This window comes from Rhea pennata, chromosome 12 (assembly GCF_028389875.1).
Source record: "Rhea pennata isolate bPtePen1 chromosome 12, bPtePen1.pri, whole genome shotgun sequence".
In the NCBI taxonomy this organism is placed as follows: Eukaryota; Metazoa; Chordata; class Aves; order Rheiformes; family Rheidae; genus Rhea; species Rhea pennata.
Genome location: NC_084674.1, coordinates 2,366,032 through 2,391,458, shown reverse-complemented (window position 1 = coordinate 2,391,458; position 25,427 = coordinate 2,366,032). Strand labels below are relative to the sequence as shown.

Below are 25,427 nucleotides of genomic sequence, written 5' to 3'. Positions count from 1 at the left end.
GCAGGTGGAAATGAGAGGAGGAGAGTGTTTTTTTTCACCTTATGCCAATTAAAGCGATGCAGCAGGTCTGCTGTGCAATTATTGCATCCACTAGGATAAGGCACTCTACACCCCATGTTGCCAAACATACCAAGTTGCACCCCACAGAGGGCATAAAAATTACAATCAAGGACAGTATACCTTGAATAATATTTTAAGGGCAAATAATTGTGTAATATAATAAATAAAGGAAGCAGTTTTTTATTGCCACTTGTCATTCTGGCTTAAGCTGTGTAGTCAGTAGGTAGGCTTTACTGTTGGCAGCATCCCGATGGCAGATGGTGTTGCCAAAGAGGAAATGAAAGAGAACTCACTACTTGCAAAGTTTTAAAGTGCACCTTTGCAAAGCAGTTGTTCTGCCCCACATTGCTGTACTTCCTTACAGCTGATTGTTCTCAGCGAAAGCCTCTTATCTTCCAGTAATTGAATTACCCCACAAGTGAAAGCACTGTCTGTAAATAAGCTTGCAAAATCTGAACCTCTAATATTTAAGCACAACAACTGAAGCGCAGCCGCTCAGCTGTCCTGGAAGTTACCGCACGTTTGTTTTCTCTGCTTTGGCTTCCTGGCCGCTTCTCAGGCTGGCACCACGTTACCGCGCCTCGCGGGATTATTCCTCCGCGGTTCGGGGTTGCTGCACGCCTCCCCCCCCCCGCCTTGGCCAAGGCTTGCGCGGAAGCCTCCAGGGACCGAAAGTGTTTCGGCGGCGCCGGGCTGCACCCCGCGGTGCGTCTCCCGAGCGTGGAGTGCGGGGCCGGCCGGGGCGGCGGCGCGGGGCACGCCGGGAGCTGTAGTCCCGCAGGGCGGCGGGCGGCGGCGCCGCGGGGACTCCGTTACCCAGGGAGCCCCGCGGGCTATATGAGGCGCGGCGGCGGGCGGCGGGCGCACTAACCATGTGGACGCGGCGCTGAGCGGAGCGCGGCGCAGCCTCCAGCCTAGCGGGACCGGGCAGCGCCGCGCCGCCGCCATGGGGCTGCGGGGCCGCCGCTAGCACCCCTCCGCGCCGACACCAGGTAGGGGGCCGCGCCCGGGGGTGCTGCCTGCTCGCCCCCCCCCCCCCCGCCCGCGGAGGAGCGCGGAGGCGGCGCGGCAGCGCCGAGCGCGCCCCGGGCGCGGGGAAACTGAGGCACGGGGGCGGTGCGGCGGCTGCCTGCGCGGGGGAAGCCTGCGAGGAACAGACCGCTCTCCGAAGCGCCTGTTGATAGCCGGCACGACTCAGCTGGGAATGCGCTTGCTGCACCCTCGGCCGGTTCGGGGTGCCCCGGAACGCGCGCGGGGGCCTCACGGCTCGGTGCCCCTCGCCTCTGGGGTGATTCTGGCCTCTGCGGCCGCACCTGGGGAGCAGCGTGTCAGCTTCAACTTTCTCTGCTTTTTTCCTCTTACGCGGAGAGGTTTTGTGTTATGTAAACACCCGCGAGTGCTGATGTAGACTTGGCTATAGATGATCTTATTCTTAAATGGTCAAAAGCTGGGCAATGGTGGGTGGATATTTTTGAGGGTCTTGGTAACTAGTCTAACGGTCTAAATATTTAGCTGTTTCCTGGCTACAATAACTGGACTTAAGAGGAGGGGGAGGGAGCACATGTGCATTCCATGTATGTGGGATGCGTCATAATTCTGAGCCCTTTTACATCTTTTTGCTAAAAGCTTGATTATTACTGGTTGTTCTGGATGCCTTTGGACTTAAGTCTGTCTTGTAGCTTGTCTGAACACACAGAGGTGTTGCTTCGTTCTTGCATTCTTGCTACCCTAGTAGCAAGGGAGACTTTGCTGTAAAACTGTATGCAACAGCTAGCTTGATGCAACAGTGATAGTTTGGGGGCAAGCTTTCCCCTCTAGTATAAAATGCTACACGTAGTCTTTGACCTGTATGGGTTCAATCCAGCTCAGTGTAGTCAGTATAAAGAACTCCAACAGGTGAAAAGGCTGAAATGCTGCCTTGAACATACTACCTGCCACTCTGTAACAGTTTGCAGGTGCTTAGTCAGATGCAGGTGCAATGGGCTATAGTATTACTGCTCAAATCAGTGAGGGAGAACATGGTTAATACAGCCCAGATCGTTGCATTGTCAAGACTTAGTGACTCGTGGTAGTAGGTAGGTGATGGCTATTCACTTCAAATTTCAATGAAGACCACTTTTTTTGTAATACTTTGTATGCACATTTAAGAAATAAAATGTGTTATTTGCCTTTGAATTTCTTCTCCTGTGCTCAGAAATTTGCCTGGTATCTCAGGACTTCCAAAACTTGGTGGCCCAGAAGACTCGCTGAGTCAGAGCCTAGTCCAAAGGTCCACATCTGAATGGTTTTCTTGCATGGTACAGGGTGAGGGGTATAAGATGAAGCTTGTATCAGTTTCTTTCCCTTATAAGTTTATCTTTGGCCAAGTTAATGGGCTCTTAGCCTCTAGGTTTTTTGTTTCTTTTTTTTGTAAGCCGCTATTTTAAACTGATGTCTGCACAGCAAATATTTTAGGTTCTAAATTCCCCACGTGGATTTATGAGAGTAAACTCAGTGCCTAAAACAATGACAACACTGCGTGCTGTCATGATTGTAGTAAAATATTGATGACCTAAGGCTAGCTGCTTGAGGGGTGCAGATAACTGGTGTTACTGACCAGGCTAAAAATTGTAGCATAACAGGACACTGCAAGATAGCCTTACTGTCAGAACCAATGTGAAAGCTAAATGCTGTAAAAAAAACCAATGACTTGAAATGCTACGCATGTGGTCAGTATGTAGGAACCCAAAAAAAGCAATTGTGGAAACAAAAACCACAGTTCATTGTTTTTCAAAACAATCTGTTATAGAAGCACTGTCAAGTAAGCTGTCAGCTGAGCCCATTATTTCTAATGTGCTCTGTAAGTAATCTTTTGTTTGTCAATAACAAGTTTTTTGTCTTAAATTTCCTCATTCCTCTCTGAGATTAAAGTGTTTGCTTAGATGAGGGTTCCCCCCCATCTGTTGCTTGTGCTGTATTCATTAATTCTTGAAATGAGAAGCAATCCAGTTTCCTCTTTTACAGAGGTTCACAAATTAGGAAGTAAACAGCAAGAGTAACTTTCATTTGCCTTTGCTGTCCTGAAGCGGGGCTTAACTGTGGGAAACAGTATATTTTTCTAAGATTAGCTACTCGTGAATACCATTTTTGGAGGGTGGAAGAGGCCCTAATGAATGACACTGAAGAAGTGAGCACTTTGTGAGTGTATGTCTTCAGCAGCAGATGTTGGAGCTACAAGTCTAGGCAAGAACAGCTAAATGGAGGAAGGATATTGGGATTGATAAATAAAGTGGAGTGAGTTGGAAATAACAGTTAGGGCCTCTGATTATAAATAGGGGTGTAATGGGCTTGTATTTATGGCACTGTGTTTTTATCCTCTCAGACTGCCTCAACAAATCTGTATTTGTGTGGAGAAGACTAGAAAGTGGAGAAATAAAGTTCAGGTGAAAAATCTGAATCTCAACTCCTGGCTCCTTACTAGTGTGATTGTAATTTAGAGTGATCCTTACAAACAATGAAGTAATACTGCTGTTTGATTAAGTTACCTTCTTGTAAACTAACTTTGAATCTGTATTACAACATGGCAGTGTGAGAAGATAGTGACCCACAGGAGTGACAGAAATATAAAGCCAAGGTTCCAACTGCTACAGTCTTATGTGTGTGAGATGGAGGAAAGATACAAGCCCAGGTTCCTGATCAAATTCTGACCTATGTGAGCTAGTGTAGATCTGGAAGTCCATGATGGAGGCAGGAATTCCTTTCAACTGCTTCCTGTAACATGAGCACATTTCTGATAAATTACCAAGACAGAAAATACTGAGTTGAAGCTTCTTTATCAGTGCTATAAAGCAGGACCTAGATATCTTGAGCCCTTGTGCTGTCCTTTAAATGAAGCAGCCACATGAGCAGGCATAGTCTGTTCCAGTGGTTTGGTCACCCATGCTATTCCCCCTTGATACCATGCATGGTAATTCTTGAGCGCATTGTCTACTCTATAGGAATGTTTGTGTCAAGTGGTGAAGCATACTGGGATCTTTGAGACATTGTTATCTCATAAATATAAAATAGTTATAGTAGGCTTATGCTTTAACGCAGAAAGAATCTCAAGATCCTGTGGGAGGTCGAATGAAGGTAGTGATTTTGTAGTATCTGATAGACTAGCTGCTTGAATTTTTGTGGGTGAATGTGAGGAAAGACAGCCTCACCAAAGAAGCTTATAGAGAGCAAAGGAGTTTAGAGGTAGAAAATGGTGTGCTAGTGGAAAGTTACATAAAAGCAGCATTTCTGTCACAGTGTGACCATGGTATTAATCTGGTTTTCAGAAAATCTTCTTTGCAGAATGTTCGTATTGATTGCTTCTGCTGCTGAGATAGCATATTTGCTAGTTGCTCTTGCCTCAGTAGCCTGAAGCATTTTTCTGCCTTTTTGGTGTAATAGTACAGAAGATGGGTTAAAAACCCTTTAGCAGTTTTATATAGCAGCCTGTGCTATAGTGTAGATACTGATTTCCTGAAACAGAAGACCTGAAAAGTCAGTAGATGGTACATGGGCTTCTAAGTCAGATCCTATCTACCTTTGCCCATAGTTATTCAAATGGGTACTTTATCAAGGAAGATTATAGTGGAACCCTTCCCTCAATTTTTTGTGCTGATTCTTGGGCTCTTCCATTACGCATCTCATATCGGTTGCTGTCGGAGGCAGGATGCCAGACAAGGCGAGCTTTGATCTGGCCTGATACTCCATTCTTGTTTCTGTTCCCAATGGACACTACAAAAGCGCTACAGCAATTATTGCCTGGTTCTCAGTCTTGGCGCAGATGTTGAACTATAACTGGGTATGGTGTTGGAGCTATCTTTTCAGAGTGCTGCAACTACTCGCTATACTGACAGAAGCAGCAACAGGAAGTATGTTATTCTTGCTCTTTCGTACCCGTTGAGAAATTATCATTCCTACTCTTTTATGCTATTGTGTTTAAACAGACTAAATTTCTTTGGAAAAAAAATAAGGTAAAATGAAAACTACAGGAACTGTAATTCAAACCAGAGAAGAGCTGCAAAATTTAGCTATGGATTCCAAAGTTTCATTTTCATAGCTGTGGTTTTGGTTAAGCCTATCAAAACCTCCCTTTTCTTCTTCACACTGTTGCATTGAGAATAAAGTGTTGGTTCATATCTGGGCATGTCAGCTGCTCTAGAGAGAAAAATGTCTTAGCAATGTACTTGGAACTGCAGGTTATTTTGCTAATTTACAGCTTGCAGAGATGAAACTACATCCTTGTATGCCAAATCCTAATATAAGCAGCATTGCAGAAAGCTTAGTGTTTATACCTCATTGATCATTCTACTGAACAAAGTACCAAAGAATAGTAAATAACTGAGAAGACTGAGGGCCAAATGAAGCAATTTTTTGGATTAGGACATTAGGTGATATTCCTATTTTTGGAGTAATCTGATACTAAGTTATAGGAAAAGAAGTCTGAATACTGAATCCAGATGTAATAATGTCTATGTATATATAAATAGTTCTTCATTGTCTCTGTCTTGTGCAAGATATCTGGAGTCAGAAGACAGTCATCTCTGTGCATATACATATAAGAAGTGTGTCTGACCACAGTAGGCCAAGAAATAGCCACTGCCAGAAGACTGTAGCACTTTTTGTTTGTTTGTTTCTAGGAATTCTTTAGTAGCAAAATTTTGCAAAAAAGTATATTTTGTACGCTAGCATATCCTATCTTATTCTTCAGAAATTCAGAAATCTGAGAAGTTCTGAGGAAAAAAGCACTGATTGCATGAGTATGATGTCCAGATATGTCCCTTCTATCCCATTCCAACAGATGTGTGGATGTGAAGGCAGGTGCCTAACCCTTTCAGAGTTAGCTAATTATCCTTGATCAAAAGGATTAAGTAAGAACTTATCTTATGATTAAAATAACTGAACAATCCTTGGTCACTCCTCTATATGTAAGGGTTAAGCAGATTCAGTTGCTAATGCTCTTTATGAGGTAAGTTGATGCAGTGTTTTGAACCTTTTCTTCAGAAGAATGACTCATGTTTGCACTCTAGAAAATTACTTTTGGAGGACTGACATGTACAAGTCAAACTGGGGCCTGGAGCCTTCACCTGCAAAGAAGCCCAACTGATTGGACTTTTTTTTTTTTTAGATCAGTAGGGCTCAAAGTAGGTCCCTTGGCCACCAGTGATTCTCCACATGTGCTAATCATGTGATGGTAGTGGCTCCTCCCCTTTGGTTGCCTTTTACAGGCATTTAGGTTTTTCACTGCAGACCTAGATGCCTGCTGAGGTATCTAGGAAGGAAGACCAGTGAGCTTAGCCTTGTAAGGTCTGCTGTAACTGCAAGGCAGGAGAAGACTTGCAAACCATCATTAAAGAGACCTGCTAGTAGGAGAAAAGCCTAAATTTTATTGCTGGCTGGGACCCGAAGCTACCAGGAGCCATTCAGCAGAGTCTAGTCTCAGCAGAAGGGTCAAGCACTGCCATGGAGGCCAGAGAACCCCCACCAAGGTGAAGTATTGGCAAAGGAAGAAATGGGGAGTGCAGGACATGGAGAAAGATGAATGTATTGGGAAAGTAGGATCAAAGGGAGATGAACAGAAGTAGAAGGATGAGGGTTAGTGAGACTGATAAAAGGGAAATGCTTTGGCAAATTTACGGAGTATTGCATTTGCCAAAGAGCTTGCATCTTGTGAGCTAGTAGGCGGGCTCACACTTGATGTAAAGGGCTGTAGGAGATGGCCCATTCTGTGGCAAAGCCTCAGTGGATATATGGCCATGCAAAATGAAATTGGAACTGTTCTTTACATTCTTCTTCCCTGGCTACTTTTCTTCTTTGGCCAATCTCTAGTAGATGTTATAAACCAAGCTTGCTCTCTTTCCCCATGACATTGGCTGCCCTGGTTCTTTTGGCATGTTCCTGCTCTCTTCTTCTAATAGAAGTATTCTGGAAAAAACTGTGTGCTGGTAGGGGCCTCATCTTAGGCTGACGTCTAAGCTTTCTCCCCTCAGGGCTAGAGACAGTAAGTATCAACTTCAGTAAGTATCAACTTCCTAATTTAATGGAATTAAAAATTTGCTGTCAGGTCATACTTGGTCTGAAACTTTAAAAAGGATCTTTTTCTTTCATAATGGCATGCTCTTAAAAGTTTTTCTTTTTTTAAGCTTTCTTCAAATGTCTGTTAATGGGGGATCTGTTAGTTGCATTTCTTGTATCAATGAAATGGCTGCTGTGTAAGATATGTCTGTCAAAGTATAATTTCTGCTCACTGCAGTTATGAGTGTTTTCCTTTTCAACTCCAGCTTTCTGTAACTGAAGCATGGCTGTTATCCTATCTGGTTGCACTGGAAAAATCAAAAAATGCATGCATTCTTTCTGAGCAGAAAAGGATGTCACAGATACTTGTTTATCTCTATTAAGTATTTATTCAGGTTTAAGTTAACAAAATGAGTTACACTTATATTTTCCTTTTTTCTTCTTAACTTTCATTGCTCCTATTAGTCACTTCTGAATAACTTCATAGTTTGTAGGGTAAACATATATATACATATACATATATATATATATATATATATAAAATAGATATATATAATAGATAAAAAGAGTTTATCTCTGGAGTGGGAAGCAGTAGGAGTAGAACTTAACGTACCCACCATCTTGCTGTATGAATTTACATGGCTTTTCTAACTTTCTTCAAGACAAGGAGGAAACGTATGCTATATTAGAAGTATACTGAGGCTGAACTTCTGTCTGAGAGAGGAGAGGCAGTATGGACTGGTGGATGGGGATTCAGGAGACATGGATCCTAATCCAGGCTCTGAGTCTAGCCTACTGTATGACCTTGAGAAATCATAGCACTGTGCTGCTTCCTCCTTCCCCCCTTTCACATTCTCCATCTTGCCTATTTAGACTACAAACTGTAGGAAAATTTGCGGCATTGTAAGTATTATGAAGAAAAATATTTCCTCTGAGAGTGCATTCCTCTTATTTAATCTACCAGTTCATCAAATGACAATTTGTCTGCAGATAGCAGGCTCTTCAGCATGAAAGGTTGCAGTAAGTGGAAAACAAGATCATGTGGTAGAGAAATATACCACATTGATATTTTTTTTAAATATGTAATCTCTGAAATGTAACTACATGTGCATGAAATCAGCACTATGTAACCCTGTCAATACTTAACATAATTCTTGAGCTACTTCCCATCAAAAGCGTATGAGAGCAAGCAGGGAAAGAAATCTAACGTTTGAGACTGTGGTTGTGATTGCCCGTGCTATTGTCATTTTCCATATGCTGTGAACAGTGTTGGTGTCTTAGAGGCTTCTGAATTTCATTCTACTGTTGACCTAGTGTTCAGCTAAGGAGTTAATGAACTTCCATCAATATCCTGCTCTGTGTATGGCACTTACCACGATCGTCAGGAGCCAACTGCTTTTTTGCTCTGTCAACCAAACCCTGTTGTATTTGTCTTTCTATGTTATGTGCATGTGTGCAAAGAGCCCCTTCTAGATTTGCAAAATCAGAAGCTTTGAAAATGACAGTGTTTCTTCCTGCAGCCCTAGAAGAGTGATTATTCACTAGATGATATTTTAAATGGAGCACTTCCTCCTTTCTTTGGCTCTTTTAATGAAATTCTTATGACTTTTTTTCTCATAGCCATTAGGGAGGTAACCTTCTATTTTTAAAATAAGAATAGGAAACAGTTTTTTGTTTCAGTTTTTAAAGTTAGTTGCACCTGTAAAAATAGATATGGAATAGTAGGGTCCTATCTAAAAAAGCACTGAAATCGTTAGAAAAATCTTAGTTAAGAAAAACTTTGGATCAGGGCTACAAAAGCCAAATTTTTGATCAGATAATCTTGCTGTAAAGTTTGAATTTATAAAAATGGTTAAGCACCTGACTCTCACTGAAATCTAGAAAGTCAGAATCATGGACGTTTTTCTTAGATGTTGGCTTGCTACACCTAAACCAGAAATACTAAGGACCCAGTCCGATTTTTCTTGAACGCTTTGACTTATCTGTCTCTGTGGATTCTCAAATGATAGTCTTGTTGAAATGTTAGTGATACCTGTTAATTTATGGATGCTTCATCATATACGTGACAATGGCTTATGCTACAGCAGTTCTTTATGTTGGCTTTTCCATCTCTCACCACTGTTAAGAATTCGATCTTTTTTTCTTTTAAAAACTGAATCAAAATTAAGCTTTCACTATAGTCTTTCATATCTGTAGATTTTTTCAAGTAGTTAAGTATAATTTGAGATTCTAGTGTTAGCTAAATAATCCAGATAGTGAAAAAGACTTTGATAAAGTGCTGCCCCAATTTCTAAAACAATGCATACAAAATTGCTCGTTTAATTGAGCAATAAACTGCAGTGAAAATATGTTAATGGTGAACTGAGTGTATCATGGAACTACAAGGCACAACAAGGAGTTTTTTTGCTTGAAACAAACGTTAGAACCATAAGTTATTTGCATCCCTGTTGCTAGAAATCAAACCACCAGCAGTAAGACTTATTTGACCCTGTTTATTTTATGAACAGAATTTCCAATCATAATTTAAAGTATTAAAATCCCCCCTCAAACATGTGAGATATGGTATAGGCAAAATAGCCGACAACTCTTTGAAGGGTCTTTCAGCATTATATTGCTGGAGATGAGGAATAGTATACTGCAAACATTTTGTTACATACCGTCCTGGTAAGGAAAAATTCAAAAGGGGACCTTGGCTTTGTTATTCAAGGAAAGCAAACTTGTCTGCATTGCTCTGAAGCCTTTTTTTAACTGACAATCAAGAACTAAATGAGTGATGGAACAAATTAGTATGAAATGTTTACAAATCAATTGCAATTCCTATTTTGAGATCTTCAAAAAGCAGATGTCTTATTAAGGTATTTGATATTAACAGTTGTTTTGATTTCTAACTGTCTTTATTGATAATTCTGCCTTAGCTACCACTATGAAATATGTTTTCATGAGAGAATGGGTTGAAATGTCTGAGTTTAATTTGAGTGAATTCAACTTTTACCATTTTAGTCAAGGTCATCAGGCGAAGCATATGATCTGCTTGAGCTCCATGATATGATTGAGTCATCTGAATCTTCTCTAAAGCCAATGGAGAAGTCTGAGGGAGGGTCTGCTGGATATCACTTCTGAATCATAGGGGAATGATTGTGATTGTGTTGAAAGGCTTTTTACAAACCATTTCAATGTACTTCTTTTTGCATCTCAAGATTGGCTCTTTTCACTAGTTTTCACTATATAAAATACAACTTGTTTTGGGGAAATGCAAAGTAATTTTTTTTCAGGAAAAACAGAGCAACCGCAATAACTATTGTACTGCTTGTCCAGTCAAAAGACCAATTTCTAGGTCTTGTAATAATGATTTGTGTTCACCAAAGCACTACAGAGTGATAGGGTCAGCAAGTAATAAAACACTGAGATGTGAAAGGGAGGTTGTATTTCTATTAGTTAAATCCAGTCAGTGAATTAATCCATGTTCAAGTCTGGTTTTGTAGAACAACGCTATAGTTTGGCAACATTACTTGTAAAGCAGTACCTTGCAATTCTCATGAAGTTCAAGCAGTATTTATTTTTTTGAGTAGCTTCTTAAGAGACTTAATTTTGTCTTCTTGTGTGGAGAAATTGTATATAAAACATATTTAAGGACACACACTTATATAGATAATACAGACATTGAAGTCATCACCAGTGCAATTAAAAGAATTCAAGCTGCCAAGACTTAAAAACATAACATAGGAAGTATTCATCTTTCAGGCATTTTTCTGTGTCTGGATAAATACAGCCCATTTCTCAATATACAATCCACTTATAGTTCATCTTTCATTTTTTGTCTTAGGAAATGGTAATTGTCTGTTGACTTAGTGGGAAAAAGAACATTGTTATTTTTTAAAATCTTGTGTTGCAGTAGACTTTTTGGCCATCTGAGCTAAAGTTTGTAATGCAAATTTGGAGAAACTTGACTCTTTCTACGTTTGTATGCTTTTATTGTCATACTGCTACTGTTTTCCTGTTAGAGTACTACTTTATCATCACTCTTACAAGTTGTTTTACCTAGAAAAAAATCCATCGTTACTCCCCATCCCTGCCCTTCAGTGTTTCAGTGGAAGAAGACTGCTCTGTTTCATGGCCAGGAGACTGCTGTGGGGTAACTGGGATTATGATGGGTTTCTTGCATAAGTTCGTTCTTTTGAGAGTGTGGGAATGCTGTTAAAATTCTGACCCAGTTTAGGAGTATTTGGAAACACTCCATTAGGGTTTCCCCCCTCTAGTATTAAATGCTCTTGGCACTGCAGTATCTAAAATACAGAAATTGCAGTGTGATGGTTATATTTATCTGTTGAGCATAATTGTTTTTTGAGCAGAGTGATTATTCCTTTAACCACAAAAGCCATATATTGGCGGCATATGTAAGAATCCTCCTTCCCTGCTCATCCAAGCATTTTCTAGTAGTCCTCTACAATGCTCCATAGACATAGCGGGGAAAGGAAGCACATCCTTCCTCACAAGGGAGCGTGCACTGACTCTAGACTGACCATCCTTCAGGAGGGTACCTTTTCTCTTAAGTCTGTGGCCCACCTGTGCTGTGAAATTGGGATAAAAATGCCAAGATTGACAGGTTTTTTTTTGTTTTTGTATCTCAACTTCAGGGTGCTCCAACAGAGATGCCAATAGGTCTGACTTCATGTGGATTAGCATAGTCTTCAAAAATTGGCAGTCACATTTTTGAAAGGATTTTCAAACTGGCATCTGGATACACTGATCTTGGAAAAACTTGGATTTTTTATTTTTCTCAAGTCTCAGTTGTACTTCCTAGTAAAAGATACAAAGTACTCATTTTGCAGTATTTGATAACTTAGTGTTTAATGCAAATTGATTAATCAGTAGACTCATTTTGTTAGATGTCATGAGCTCCTTGTTGAGGACAGTATCAAAGCAGCTTCGAAGTAAGCGAAATTGGCAAACCTTATATATAAGGAGTCTTGTTGGGTCAATTAGTCCCTCACTCCATCTGCCAGTTCAGCATGTTTCTGAGCGCTGTCCAACCTCAGAAAACAGTATGTTTAAAGATAAATGTCAAATGGATTGGCTTTTGATGTTTAGTTGTAAAAGAATGCAATAGATGTAGACAAGTACAGTTGCATCAGTTTTTAGTATAGGCAAGCCTTATGATGTCCTGAGCAAATAGGTATTTTACTAAGGGGCTTGGAACTGGCACTGTGTTTCACTGGAGCGGTGGAGGCAAGGTCCATCTGTTCTGCTGCAGTTCCTATATTCTGCCTGCAGTGATGCAGGCAATCTGCACCACTGAGCTAAACAGAAATAGAATTTGACTCTGTAATGATGGCTTTATTAGCTGGCATGGAAAAATTTAAAAAGAATCTAATGAACAGATAGGCTGTGAAATTCAAATCACATAGTGTAGCTGAACTACTTTGAGGGTTAAAAATACTTTTCTGTTATTTATAAGGAAAAATAATGGTTATAGATGAAATTGTTAAACATTTTACTAATGGAGATGTCAATAGATTGCAAGTGGGTTTATTTTATATGTTGGAATATCATGATATACAATGTGTTGTATGTCCTGAACTTTCTCAGTAAAGAAAATAATGAAAAAATCCCTGTTGTCACACAAAATAATTAATATGATGCAGACATTTCATTCTCCATCCTGAGGCCAGGTTTTGGTCAATGTTCTGGGTTTTAGGTTTTTTTGCCAAGAAACAGTTCTTCTCTTCTCTTATGGAAGTCAATAATTTTGACCTTGACATTCTGCTGCGAATAGCTGTGGTAAATCTCTCTCTTCTAAAGTAAAATGACAGAGTCCAATAAAGTACTCTTGCACTAACACAGGGGATACCTTATATGCCATTGCAAAAAGCAATATTTTAGAGCTAAATTGTTTGTAATCATATTACAGTACTCTACAGACCAAAAGTTCAGAAGTATTTAAAATCGGCCTAAACATAAGAGTAAGATGGATGGTTAGTTTCTTCCAGAAGTGTCTGTTTCTTTTGACTTCAAATACTTTTGCTTTGGACTATATGCATTTATATCTCAGTTCTAATTGTGAAGGCCTGAAAACTTTTGGCAGGAAGTATATGGTTAAAATTTAAGTCAGGAAATGAGGAAAGCTATATTTCTAGTGATACTAATTCAGTCATTCTGTGTATTTTTGTGTGTTTTTGGTATCTAGTTTAAAATAGATAGTGACATCATGCTGTCCAGCTGTCAAAAGATTGGGAACGGATGGTGTGACATATGCAGTGGTTGAATGACATCTGTATGTACACAGATTTGACTTCAGAGAAGCAGCAATATCTTATCCTGCTTATGAACTTGGCCTGTTATCTTTTTTCTTAATTTTGATTTTTAACTGTCCAAATCATAAAGGGACTTCCAGGTATGATGAATAATAATGTCCATAATGTATTTTGACATTATTATTAGGCAGGAGGAAGTGAAGAAGGATAGCTGTCTGCAGCTTTTCAGAGGAAAAGTGCAGCCCCTTGCTTGCACTCTATCTGTACTGTGTTGTCAGCATCAACTTTTAAATCTCCATGAATCTGTCCTTGGTGAGCCCCAGCATTGCTTAATAAATTTGATCCGTATGCTTTGGTAAACAAGATAATGTTCAGTGAAAGGGAGTATTTACCCCATGTACAATGTCAGGGCTGTGCTCTGTAATAAGTATAATTTCCTGCTGCTTAGTTCGCCTGATGGCAGACCATTTAAAGTTGATTTTGGTGTATCATGCTAGATGTCAGGAAGGGTGAAAGCATTTTCAGTTACATTCCCTTAAATCTGAGGGTTTGATCCTGGCAGCATTCAGAGTGTATCATCAGACTATAAGAATGAGCAGCTTGAAAGAGCTATGTTGACTGACAACTGTTTGAAACCTGTGTACAGAAAGCTATTTCAGCCTGTTGAACTCAGTGATCAAAAAACATGGCTTAAGAGGATCTCCACGAAGCCAGTAAATGGCTTTTGAGAAAGAGATCTTTTAAAAAATGTTCAGTTGGGCTTCTTTTTATTAGGGATCATATTTGTCTCTCTGTTGCTGTAACAGATAAAAACTTTTTCATATTTATTTGAATGATGCGTAAGTCTTGAATCATTCAGTCCAGGATTTGGAGCTTTAAAGAAAATAATGATAGTTCTTAATACCATGAAAGTTGACAATACTAAGTGGCTGTCTCATCAATGTTAAATTTGGGCATCCTTTTTGAAAATAGGATTGAAAATGTTTTTAGCTTCATAGGGATTTGGCTTCTTGATGTATACTTTAAAGTATTTGACCTCAAAAAAAAGTCTTAATCTTTACATTTTTTGCATGAAAAAGCTGTTGTTGGGTATATTCATTGTTTTTTCACATAATGCCACCTTTAAAGCTGCAGCTGTAAGAAACTGGCTACCCCTAAATGGTGATTCATAATAGTGTCTGTCAACTACATCATGTCAGTATTTTATAGTAAAATTCTGTAGAGCCCCGTTTCAGTGTTGAGGTGCTCTAGCACTCCAGAGGACCTTTAAAATATGCTAGGACCTACAGGCTTTGATTCTGACAAAACCAGTTAGGGAGAGGAATACATGGTGATTTAGGTAGTGTAGATAACATGTCTTAAGTTGAGGCAGCCTACTCTTCTTCCCCCTCTCACTGTCTTACTATGGGATGAATGAGATCAGTATGCCTGTTACGGAAATGTCCATGAACATCTGTGGGATAGATACAATTACTGCTAAAACAATCCCACATCGAATGGAATGCCAATAGCTTGTTGTTTTTACCTAGTTTATTTTTCTAAGGAAATATTTTGACATGCTACATGTTATTTGATACCTGAAATTCCACTGCAAGGACTTGTTTAGATTTTCAAATAAATAAAAGCAAACAAATAAAAGTGAAGGATGCTGTTGTTGTTGTAACCTGCAAGTAGTTTATGTCAAGAAATCATTCTGCCTAATAAATAATGTTCCATTTTATTCTTTTAGGGGCAATAAGCCAGAGATGACTGACAAGATGTCGAGCTTCCTTCATATTGGAGATATTTGTTCTCTCTATGCAGAGGGCTCAACAAATGGATTTATTAGCACCTTGGGGTAAGAACAACTGTTCTCTTGTACTAAAAACATTTGTATGGAGGACTGATAGAGGTCAACTAGCTATCCTGAGCCTGACTCCCAGGAAACAGTGGGTAAAGCAAGGTAGCTTTATGTACAGATTTCTGTACAGATTAAAAATGGCATGAAGTTAATATAGCAAAAGGAAAGTTAAATGCTAGGAAGCTGGAGAGGATGTTAATGGCTATCATTCAGTTTTAATATTTTGTGGGAAGGAAGAAGCTTGCCAATTCTAAGTAATGGATAGAGGGAATGAATGCAAGAAAAAGATATTTCATGTTGTCTGTCCCGTGTCCATCCATGTGTCCTGTCCTGTTCCTCCCCATCCCCTTTTCTCTCCCCCAGTCAGGAATGAATAGGCCTCACAGTGCAATCTGCTGTTTGGAAAAAAGAATGTAGCATAGGGAATATAAGTAGTTACTTTTTTTTTTAAAAAAAAAAAAAAAAAAAAAAAAAAAAAGATGGGGAGGCAAAAAAAAAGGAAAGCCCTGAGCCAAACCATTTATACCAAACCATTTATACACCACTAACTTACCACTATGACTGGTTTTGTCTTTTCCTAAAATATTTATTAAAAAAAAATGTACTTCTCCAGTCAAAAGAGACCATGTTTTGAATCTTTGGCTTTGCCAATAGCCAGCATACCCAGAACTGCAATGGGAGCCATGCCTTGCCTACCCCTGTCACCTATTGTGCTTCCTTATAGACCTCCTTCGCGTTTTCTCCTGTGAACCCATAGGTACTCTATTGGAGAGTGCCTCTAACCAGTAAGAAGTGTATGCCACTTTAATAAACAAAAAAGTAGCCATTTACCTAGGCCAAGGAAAATTTTGCAGAGAAAAGCCATGCAGTTGGCAAGTGACAGGATGTATTTTATTTTGCTCAACTGCTGTTTAGGAGAAATTTCACAGAACATCAGAAGCTGGCAGTGGAGCTGTGTACTGCTTTGGCAGGTCTTACCAGGGGGCTGGAGGAGAGGCTAAAAGAGCGCATCTGCCACCTTCTTTCAAAGCAATGAGAAATTAGAGGGAGGGAGTTTGTATGCCACATTGCTGTGGTACTTCAGTACTGAATCATGAGTGGGCACACACAACATGCTCTTTCTCATTTCCAGTAGCCATAAGGGCTTCAGGGTGGGTACAGAGACAGCAAATATTTTTGATGCCTACTGTCAAGATGCATCTGATAAATGGAGCTCTCAAGCAGGGTTCAGAGACAGCATCCTGGTAAGTCTCTCGTCAGGAAACAATGGGCTGAAATCTCATCTGAGTTACTCCGAACTAACTTGTAGGTTTAGTCCTCTAGCTATTAGGATTCTGGAAAATAAGGGGGCAGAGGAGGAAGCAGACACTGAAGATGCACCATGATCTATTATAGGAAAGAGAAGAAAATATGGGATGCTGCCAGAAGGGAAAGAAGGTATGATAAAAGCAAGGGATATAGTAAGTAGGGTTGGTCGAATAGTATTTGGCGAATGTATTTGACAAATTTCCCAGGTTACCCGTCAAATATGACATGTACACTCTGCAGTATTAAATCAGTTGTGTAACTGGCCAAATACTATCTGCTGAAAACTGGCAAAACAAATTGAACAATATATATTTGGCTATTTTTTTTTCTTCCTAGTATTGAAGCAAGTTTGGCAGTAAATAATTCCAGAATAAGCAGAAAGTTGTTATGTTGTGTTTAATCCCATACAGTGCATGATGAAGAGTATGCAGTGGCTGTGGCTTTTTATGGCATTGCTGAGCAGATATTTTTCACCATGGGTAGTCCTTTTAGACGTTGTAGGCCCTACAACATTTTTTTTTACATACATTTTTGTTTAGGCACATACATGTTTTAGGCTTTATCAGATGTTCTGATGGCAGGTCTAAATATCCCTCAGTGTTAACAGTATTCTCTTTGATTTGGTTAGTACTCCCTTAAGGTAACTACGTCATGTAATGGCCACACATCTTCTGAGCCTGATTTAAGCCAGAAATCCCAATTGCTATGTGAAACATGAAATGCATTATCATCTTAATAAGCCTTTGTAGTCAAATTAGTTTTGTCCCGTATTTAATTTAGTTTTTGACCTGGAGAAAATTAAAGAAGCAAAGGAAAGATTCAGTGTAATTGTACTCTATACCATGTGGAATTTTGACAGTCTCATGTCATAACAGTGTGTAATGGCTTGTTCATATGGTTAATGAAGGTTGAGAAACAAGACACCAATATACATTCTAATGAAGTTCTAACCAAGTAGATCTATATTTGAAGAGTATTCATATTTAATATTCCTATGATATGACTCTTGCTTAATTGGGACTTCAGTCTTGCAGTTTCCCAAACTCAGTGCTCAGTAATCATTGTGATTACTATATAATATATCCTCTTCTATGTTTCACACCCCATAAAATAATTTTCTTAATTTTGGAAGTTCCTCTTTATTTCCACTTTAATCTTAGGATGAGAGGGATATATTGCACTGAGATAAACTATCTGGGGGATTATTGGAGTAACCTATTTGACTTTTAACATTTTTTTTGGCCCTTTGTTCACTGGAAGTAGGTGTTTCAGTCAGCTCAAATATTAACATTCTTGTTGGAGCACATACAGATAGTGAATAGGGGGAAAATCCATGGGGAAAAAGCAACTTACTCTGAATGTTTGCATATGCAAATTTTAGAAGCATAGAACTATTGAGTCCACTTAATCTCTCTGGATCACTTAACTTTTACGCACTTCATGATTTTCCATAATTGTTCTCTCAAGATGCTCCCTGCATGTAACCAGCCTCTGCAAGGAACAACTCTCATATTCTAGGTTTCAGTCTCTTTCAAATCAAGTTGATTCTGCATGAGAATGGACATCTCAATTCTTTAAGACTTTGGAGTTTTACTTTCTACTTCTGTGTAGAAGGCCTCTTTGACAGATTGGTTTGAAGGTGCCAAATTGAGTAATTTATGATCAAATCAGGAACTAAAGATACTTGGTTACAGTTTATTTTCATGATTTGGAAATAGTGCTTGGTGAAAATGCAATTCTGCTTTCATTCAAACTGTGATAAGGGCATGGCAGTGGTGACAGGTGCATCTTCGCTATTTGCTTTATTCTGCAGGCTTTGACTTGACTCTGTGGGTGTTCTGCCCATGTGTAATCACAAGAGAAGCTTCTTCCTAGAATTCCCTATTGGAATGTCTTGGCTGCAGCTGCACAATTCACTTCCTGGTAAAGCAGGAGGAGTTTAGTATGATGTCTTGACTTCTCTTGTGTTGAAGATCAGTAAGCAAGGGGGTGTATTAATGCCTTCCTTTCCCTTGGGAGTGAATTTCTATTGTGGCAGTTGAGGTTTCTGCCTTTTTTTGATACTTGAGTGTTCACAAGAGTAGTGTTCAGTTTGTCTAGTTGTCATATTTTCATATTTCCTACTCTTTAATATAAACACAGTTGCATCATTATTCAAATCTGTCCAAGAGGCAATATTTGTTCTAAGGCTGTCTCTCACATAACTAGAATATGGGCTGTTCTGTCTGCACCTCAAGGAGAGGGCATAAAGGAGATGCAGTAAATGGGAGCAATGACTTATTTATTGTCCCACCTATCCAGGAGCATAGCTGTGGGCAACAGTAAAAATTAGTTGCATGCTTTTTAGAAAGATTTGGCATAAGTTGGCATCTGGGGAATGTCTTCTGCTGAAGTGGCCAATCAGATAAAACACTGCAAATAAACCACTTTGTTTTTGCTAACAACGATGTAAGCAATTGCAGAGGGAGAGAACCTCACTTCAACTACTCGTTTCTTTGCAGCCTTGTGGATGATCGGTGTGTTGTACAGCCAGAAGCAGGTGATCTTAACAACCCCCCAAAAAAGTTCAGAGGTAAGTTTTTTTTTTTTTTTTTTTTTTTTTTTTTTTTTTTTTTTTAAGGCTGCTTATCTTGTTTCTGGTTGGAAGAACTGCTTCATCTTGTGCAGTCACATGTAATTATTTTTGCCTTTGATGCTTTCTATACAATATGTTAATGTGTCGTCATCTTTCACAAAGGGCAACTTTTAAACTTACTACTATCGGTAGATGAGCAAAAAAAAATGTATGTATGTCTGCGTGAATTGAGTTGTGAGACTTAAAAGTATACTTTGCAAGGAGGGTGAAGGTAGAGTTGCTGACTGAGGCTAGATTTCAACTCTATGCAAACACATCATCCTTATAAGGTTCATCTGTTGACTGCCTCTTCTACCCAAAAGGTAGATCAGCCGAGGTGTTCTTAAAACTTGATCTATTTTTTAATGTTTTTCTCATTAGCATGGCAGCATCTGCTCATCTCATCTGTTTTTGCTGGGTAAAACTTGTTTCTTTAGTTTTGTGTTTGCTTTCCTGGAAGCTCAGAGTTACCATAATTCTGTTCAGATTTAATCATAATTGCAAGTAATTGCCTCTTAAAATCATGTGTCTTCTATACTACTGGGGGTCTTTGCTATTTTGATGTTTGTTTTTTAGCTGTGCCAAAGATGTCTGACAACGTCAAACCCTCTGTGTAAAATACTGCTGTAGTCCAGCAGTTCTTTGTGGGCTTTTCCCCTTTTTTACTGGAAGTTAAAGAGCTTATCATTTAAATATTGAAGAGGTATCCTGAGGAAGTTTTAGCATTCAATGTTAGGCTGTCCAGAAGAAGAATGCTGTTATTACATGAACTAGAACACTGCCTTAATGGTAGAATCAGCCGAAGGAAGAAAATCAGAGGGAGAGAGAGCAAGAAAATGACAATCTTACTAGCACAGTTTAGGGACTGGAGATACAAAGAGACGTTGGCAAAGAGACATGAAACACCGTGGTTAGATGTTATAAAAGGTCTCATGTTACTTATAATTTATATGTGGAGAAAAGGGTAGTGTGAACTTTTTCAACCTCTGTAGTAACTTCACTAAAGTTTATGCTTAATGGTGAATGGTAGCAAAACTCATAAAATCTTAAAAGGCATTTGTTATTTATACACATGCTTTGTAAGTATAATCTAAGATAAAATGTTTTCCACAATAAATATGTTCAGAAGTAGTAGTAATTAAGTTTGTCCTGATACAAGTGAAACATCCCCCCTTCTTAATTATGAACAAAATTCACCTAGAGATTGACATAGGAAGTCTGTGACAGTTAGAAGATCTCTTCAATCTTATTTGAAGTTTTAATGATGCCTTGCAAAAATGCCTTCCTTGCAAGTGGATCACAGAGTCGTCTTAAGGTGCATTTAACCAATCACTTACCACTTAATTCTGGGATCTACGGCAACTAACTGCAGGCATGTAGCAAATGTGATTGAGAAGTCCCAATATTTAGTTTTGTCATGCTTGGATTTAGTTCTTACTGCTTTGGGCAGTGTCACAGATAAAGTGGATCAGTCACACAAGATATCTGTCATGCATTAGCAGAGTGAGGAAGGCACTGACGTGAAAATGTTCTAGCATTCTATGAATTCTCTAGTTGTGACCAACCTTGTTCAGTGATTTCATAGCACATAGCCATAGCAGCTGATAGGATTTGATGCGTAGAGCTGTTCTCACAGCAGGTTGAGGCCTGAAAAAGACCTCAGAAGAAGCGTGATTTTTGATTCAAGTTTAATAGGTGCAGAACAGTAGCACTGGTAACTTGAGAGATAACTTGCAAAGATTGGACTAGAGCAGGACCAAAATTAATCATGGACCAAAATTAATCAAATGTCAGTTACTTCTATGATAGCTTTGCACTGTACTGGAAGAATCCTTCTGTGTTATAACCTCTTTTATGTATCTATGAGAATGTTCTCTTAAATGAAGCAGTCTTTAAGCTTTCCAGATACAGGTCTGTTATAGTCACCTGAAAGAAACACTGAACGCACATGATTTCCTGGTCAATCTAAAGCATCTCACTTTGGGTAATATTTTTAAGAAATATAATCTTCTGTAAGCAGATATAACTTCTATGGGTGGATGTAAAATAGATGTAAGTCTAGTTTTTATGCTTAATCAAAGCGGTGGGGAGATGTCTAAAAGCCAGATCCACTGTTTAGATATGCATAAATGACTGAGAAAATTCAGGAAGAAACTAAAGCTTAAATTTCCAGTAGCAAAATCAATCCATCCTTCTTTTTCTTAGCCATGGCTATTTCAGCTTTTAAAAAGTCTTGTTGCCTTGGCTACACTTAATCTGTTGCATGTAGCAGTGCTGCAAGGCCCTGGTCTATGGGGTGATATTTTTTTATTCTACTTTTGGCCCTTGAAATACCAGAGCTGCTATGCGTGAGTGCTGGTGTACGCGCACTGTTCTTCCGCCTGAAGAAAGTCCCTCTCATATGAAAGACTGTTCATAGAGATACCTTATCAATGAGCACATACCATCGCTAAATTCTGATAATCTGCTTGAAGCGTGAAAATAGTGTCTGCCTGAGGAGTGCATTTTGAAAAGTAAGCGCTTGGTAGCTTAAATGGAGGTGGCTTTGTATGCCAGTAAGTTGCTGCTTCAAGCTTAATTTGTAAAAGTTGTCTGAAGAAGTCAGTGACAGAATATGGATGTGTGTCTGGATGAACTGAGTTGGATAGAATAATTTGCAGAGGCTTGACTAGAGCTGGAGATGGGAGCGATAGATATTTTTAGTTTCCTTGGAGGAAAACATATGAAGGTATCTTGAGGACACAAGGGCTTCTTTTGTTGACAAAGTTGTGGAAAAAGACTGATAGATTAATCTGGTGGTGGTGGAGCACTGAAAAGGAGGAAATGCAGCAGAAGGCTTAGAGTAAGATGAGATAGAGTTCAGGTAAGGTTTGGGGGGGTAAAAATATAAATGAGACAAATTAAGTAAAAGACATTTTAAATGAAAAAATGTGAAATGCTTGAGTTAGAAAATAGTAATATTTCTGTGAACTCTGATGAAAGCTATTCATCAGCTCCTTGGCTCCAAGTTACTCTGAATGTGTTTTTCAGTAGCTATTTCACATATGTGTAATAACATTGGGGTAGCTTTCTAGTATAATCACTTGCAGATGTGAAGGCTAATTCTACTTTTCTTCTCTCCTTTCCATCTCAGAACCAGATAATGCTTGAAGTTCATTTGAGGGTGCATGCTGATTATGGACTGTGAGATTTGAGTAGTTTTTTTTTTCTCTGGCTTTCTGGATTCACTTTAAATATGACTTTTTTTTAATATACAGTAAGGTGTTCTGGCACTTGATATTTTCAGCTTCAGTTAAGTCAAAAGCCCTCTCAAATTGTCTTGAAAAACATTTTGAGACTTAAAAGTAGGTTCACTAGGGTACTTCTGTTTAGAAATGAAAACTCTTGTCAACAGTGTTTTACTTATCCTGTCTGAATATACTGTGTACAGATGAGATTCCTGGAAAAAAAATAGTTGTACAGATCTCCAAAAAAAGAAAACCAAGGAACTACATCAGTCTTTCTATCTGTGCTGTTTTGAATGAGAAAAAGAAGTTTTACTTTATGAAGCTAAATTTGCTGTCTCTCAGTACGGGTATGCATCTGAATGAACATTCTAAACTGATGTGACTAAAAATGAACATTCTTTTAATATGCACGGATTTATGTGGAAAGTATGAACTGTAACTGACCTAGCTAAGCTAAAAGCACCACAGTGTTTCATTAGAAATTGTTTGTACTTAAATATGCAGAAACAGATAGCTCTTTTGCAATTAAAAAAAAAAAAAAACAGTAGTGGCAAAGCTGAAGCAGAACTCATGGCTGCCAATTTTGTGCGTATCATGTTGTATCCATGCTCTATTAGTTTGTATGTGCTTTTGTATAGGTTTTTATTTGTTTTCATGTGTTGGAACGTAGCACTGTGCTAAGCCCAATATGTTTGCTCAATGCGAGAAACTAGTACTACACCAAAACAGTCAGTCTGACAGTATTCTTGGGAAAATTCCTTACTTTCCTTTGTTCAGGATGCAGATTGCCTGCAAGCGATGCAAAAGCTTTGCAATAGCTCCATGATACATATGGAAAAAAGGGCTTTTACTGGGTTAACTTGTCCAGCAGCCACCTCCTTCCCAGAACATTGTTTTAGTAGTTGCTGGGCAACACTTTTTTTGGCAAGATGTTCAAGGAATGAACCCGTATCTCCTAAACTTAAAATACCCTTATGGTGAAGCAGAAGATGAGTAGTTCAAATTCTGTTTGTTCTTTTGATCCTAATCCATACTGTGTGCTCTTTTGGAGTATTGCTGGCATGAAGCGTTCTGTCATGCTAAGGCTAATGCTGAGCATCTGAGTCTTTGAACTAGAAGTTCATGTCTGATGGAAGTAATGACCTGAATCTGGACAGAAAAACTTTTATTTATATATATATGTGTATATATAATACATATAAATAAATGTATATGTAAATGTGTGTGTGTATATATATATAGGTATGTATATCTATCTGTATACCTATATAGATATATATACGCTGATTCTTTTGACGGATTCTTCTGAAATTCACCGTGTGCTCAACACAGATGAAAGTCAGTATGCTTTCTCCTTAATGGAAGTGTTTTGAGACATGTTTTGTTCTTCATAGCTTAGCCTTCAATAATCTGAAATTTACAACCTACTGCTTTGGTCAATGTGAAGAAAACCATGTCAGGTATGCCATACTGATACAGGTTATAGAGTTAGATGATACACTGCATGCGTATTGGACTATTTAGCTTTCTAGACAGAGCAGAATGCAACCTTATTTATAGAACTGAGTTTAAAGGAATTTTCATTTAAAGGGTAATATACTTAGTCTGCAGTTGTTTTCCAAATGCTTCAGAATTATAAAAGAAATACAAATATCCTGGTTCATCTGCCTATTAGTTTTGGAAAAATATTAGCTGAATATGAAAGTGCACCTGGGTAGTAAGGTAATTCCGTACCATTGCCTTGTACTTGTCCAGAAGAATTTTTAGCAGTACGAGCCTTTACAGATCATCTGTTCAGCTTCATGTAAGTGTGTAGCCTAAAATCATATTGCTTTTCATATACATATGAGTACTTTTCCAAATCTACTCTGCTGGAAGCAATTACATCAGTTCAGATTGCTTTTTAAACTTTGATATGAAATAGGCTGAACTGAATAACTTTCTGTATATGTTAAATGAGTTGGAGCTGGTGTTTTGCATAGGGTTGAGGGCACGTTCCTGGGATGACAGTGTGAAAAGGAGGGGTGTTAGGCCTGGGATGCATGGCGAAGTTTAGCCTCTTTTTTCTCTTTGAACATGGAACTAACTAGTAATGCTGATGAAATGTTTAGGTATATTCATTGTTGAGCTGCCCAGAAGTATTTAAACTTAAGTCTGAATCTGTCCAATTCTATTCTGATAACCATGTATTAACAAGCAAAACAGTAGCATTCCTCTTTAAGGCAGAACTTTTGAGTGCTTGAGTGCTAAGTTCAAGGCTACTCAGCATGGTGATTTTGAAGAGAAGTAAATAGGCTGTGGTAGAAACATGACTACTTTTCAGTTTTGAAATGTCCAAATCATACTAAAATGCACTCCTTGAGTATCTAAAGTTTGAAGTAGGATAATGGCAGTAAACATCTACTTGATATTTTTGTGTTTTTTTTCTGAAGAGCCACATGGCATAAATAGGAGAAAATATACTTCGCCACTTTTCAAAAACAGTACTACTGTCATGATTTACTGTAAAATCAAAAGAAGTTTTAGGATTAGAGTTCTGGAACAGGAAAACAATATAAATGCGGTATAATTTTGTGTCTATCTATATAACTTGAATCACTGGTCACTTTCTGCAGGGGAAAAAAAAATCTTTACATCCTGCAGAAGGATATTGTTATAATATCTAAAGTACATGTTCTCTACCTCAGTGAGGAATCCTTTTAGCCTGGTCCTAAATATTTATAGAACTACATGAGAAATCCTCCAACTGCTAGTATGCATTTGAATTTTGTGCCCTTTATATGATCAAGAATTCCTGTGTGCTACATCTCTAAAATGTGAATCCTTAGCCCACTGCATCCTACATACAAGCAGATGTTAGAGACAACTGTCACAGTGGTATTTAGATCCTTCACAAAACTGACAAGTCAGAAGTGTTGCATTTTCAGGCTACAGGAATATGTGCTTTATGTCTGCCTAAGCTTGGAAAATTCTGTGAGAGAAAGGAATACTAATCAAGTGTTGGTGCTCCACCTGCATGAACACACTCAAGCTTCGTTCCTTCTTTTCAAGCGAGGTGGTCAGTAATGCACACTGCTTTCTCTCTGCTTGCCCATGGTGAC

At 38.8% G+C, this 25,427-nt stretch overlaps 1 protein-coding gene across 1 annotated transcript in view; it reads left to right on the top strand.

Annotated features, from left to right (window-relative positions):
• The window catches only part of ITPR1 (inositol 1,4,5-trisphosphate receptor type 1), a 188,199-nt gene that overhangs the window by 4,633 nt on the left and 158,139 nt on the right, over positions 1-25,427 (top strand). The window contains exons 3-4 of the mRNA XM_062585659.1: positions 15,067-15,174; positions 18,987-19,057. Of these exons, the coding sequence (XP_062441643.1) occupies positions 15,083-15,174; positions 18,987-19,057 (163 nt within the window). The 5' untranslated portion in view covers positions 15,067-15,082. The remainder of the gene's footprint in view (positions 1-15,066; positions 15,175-18,986; positions 19,058-25,427) is intronic.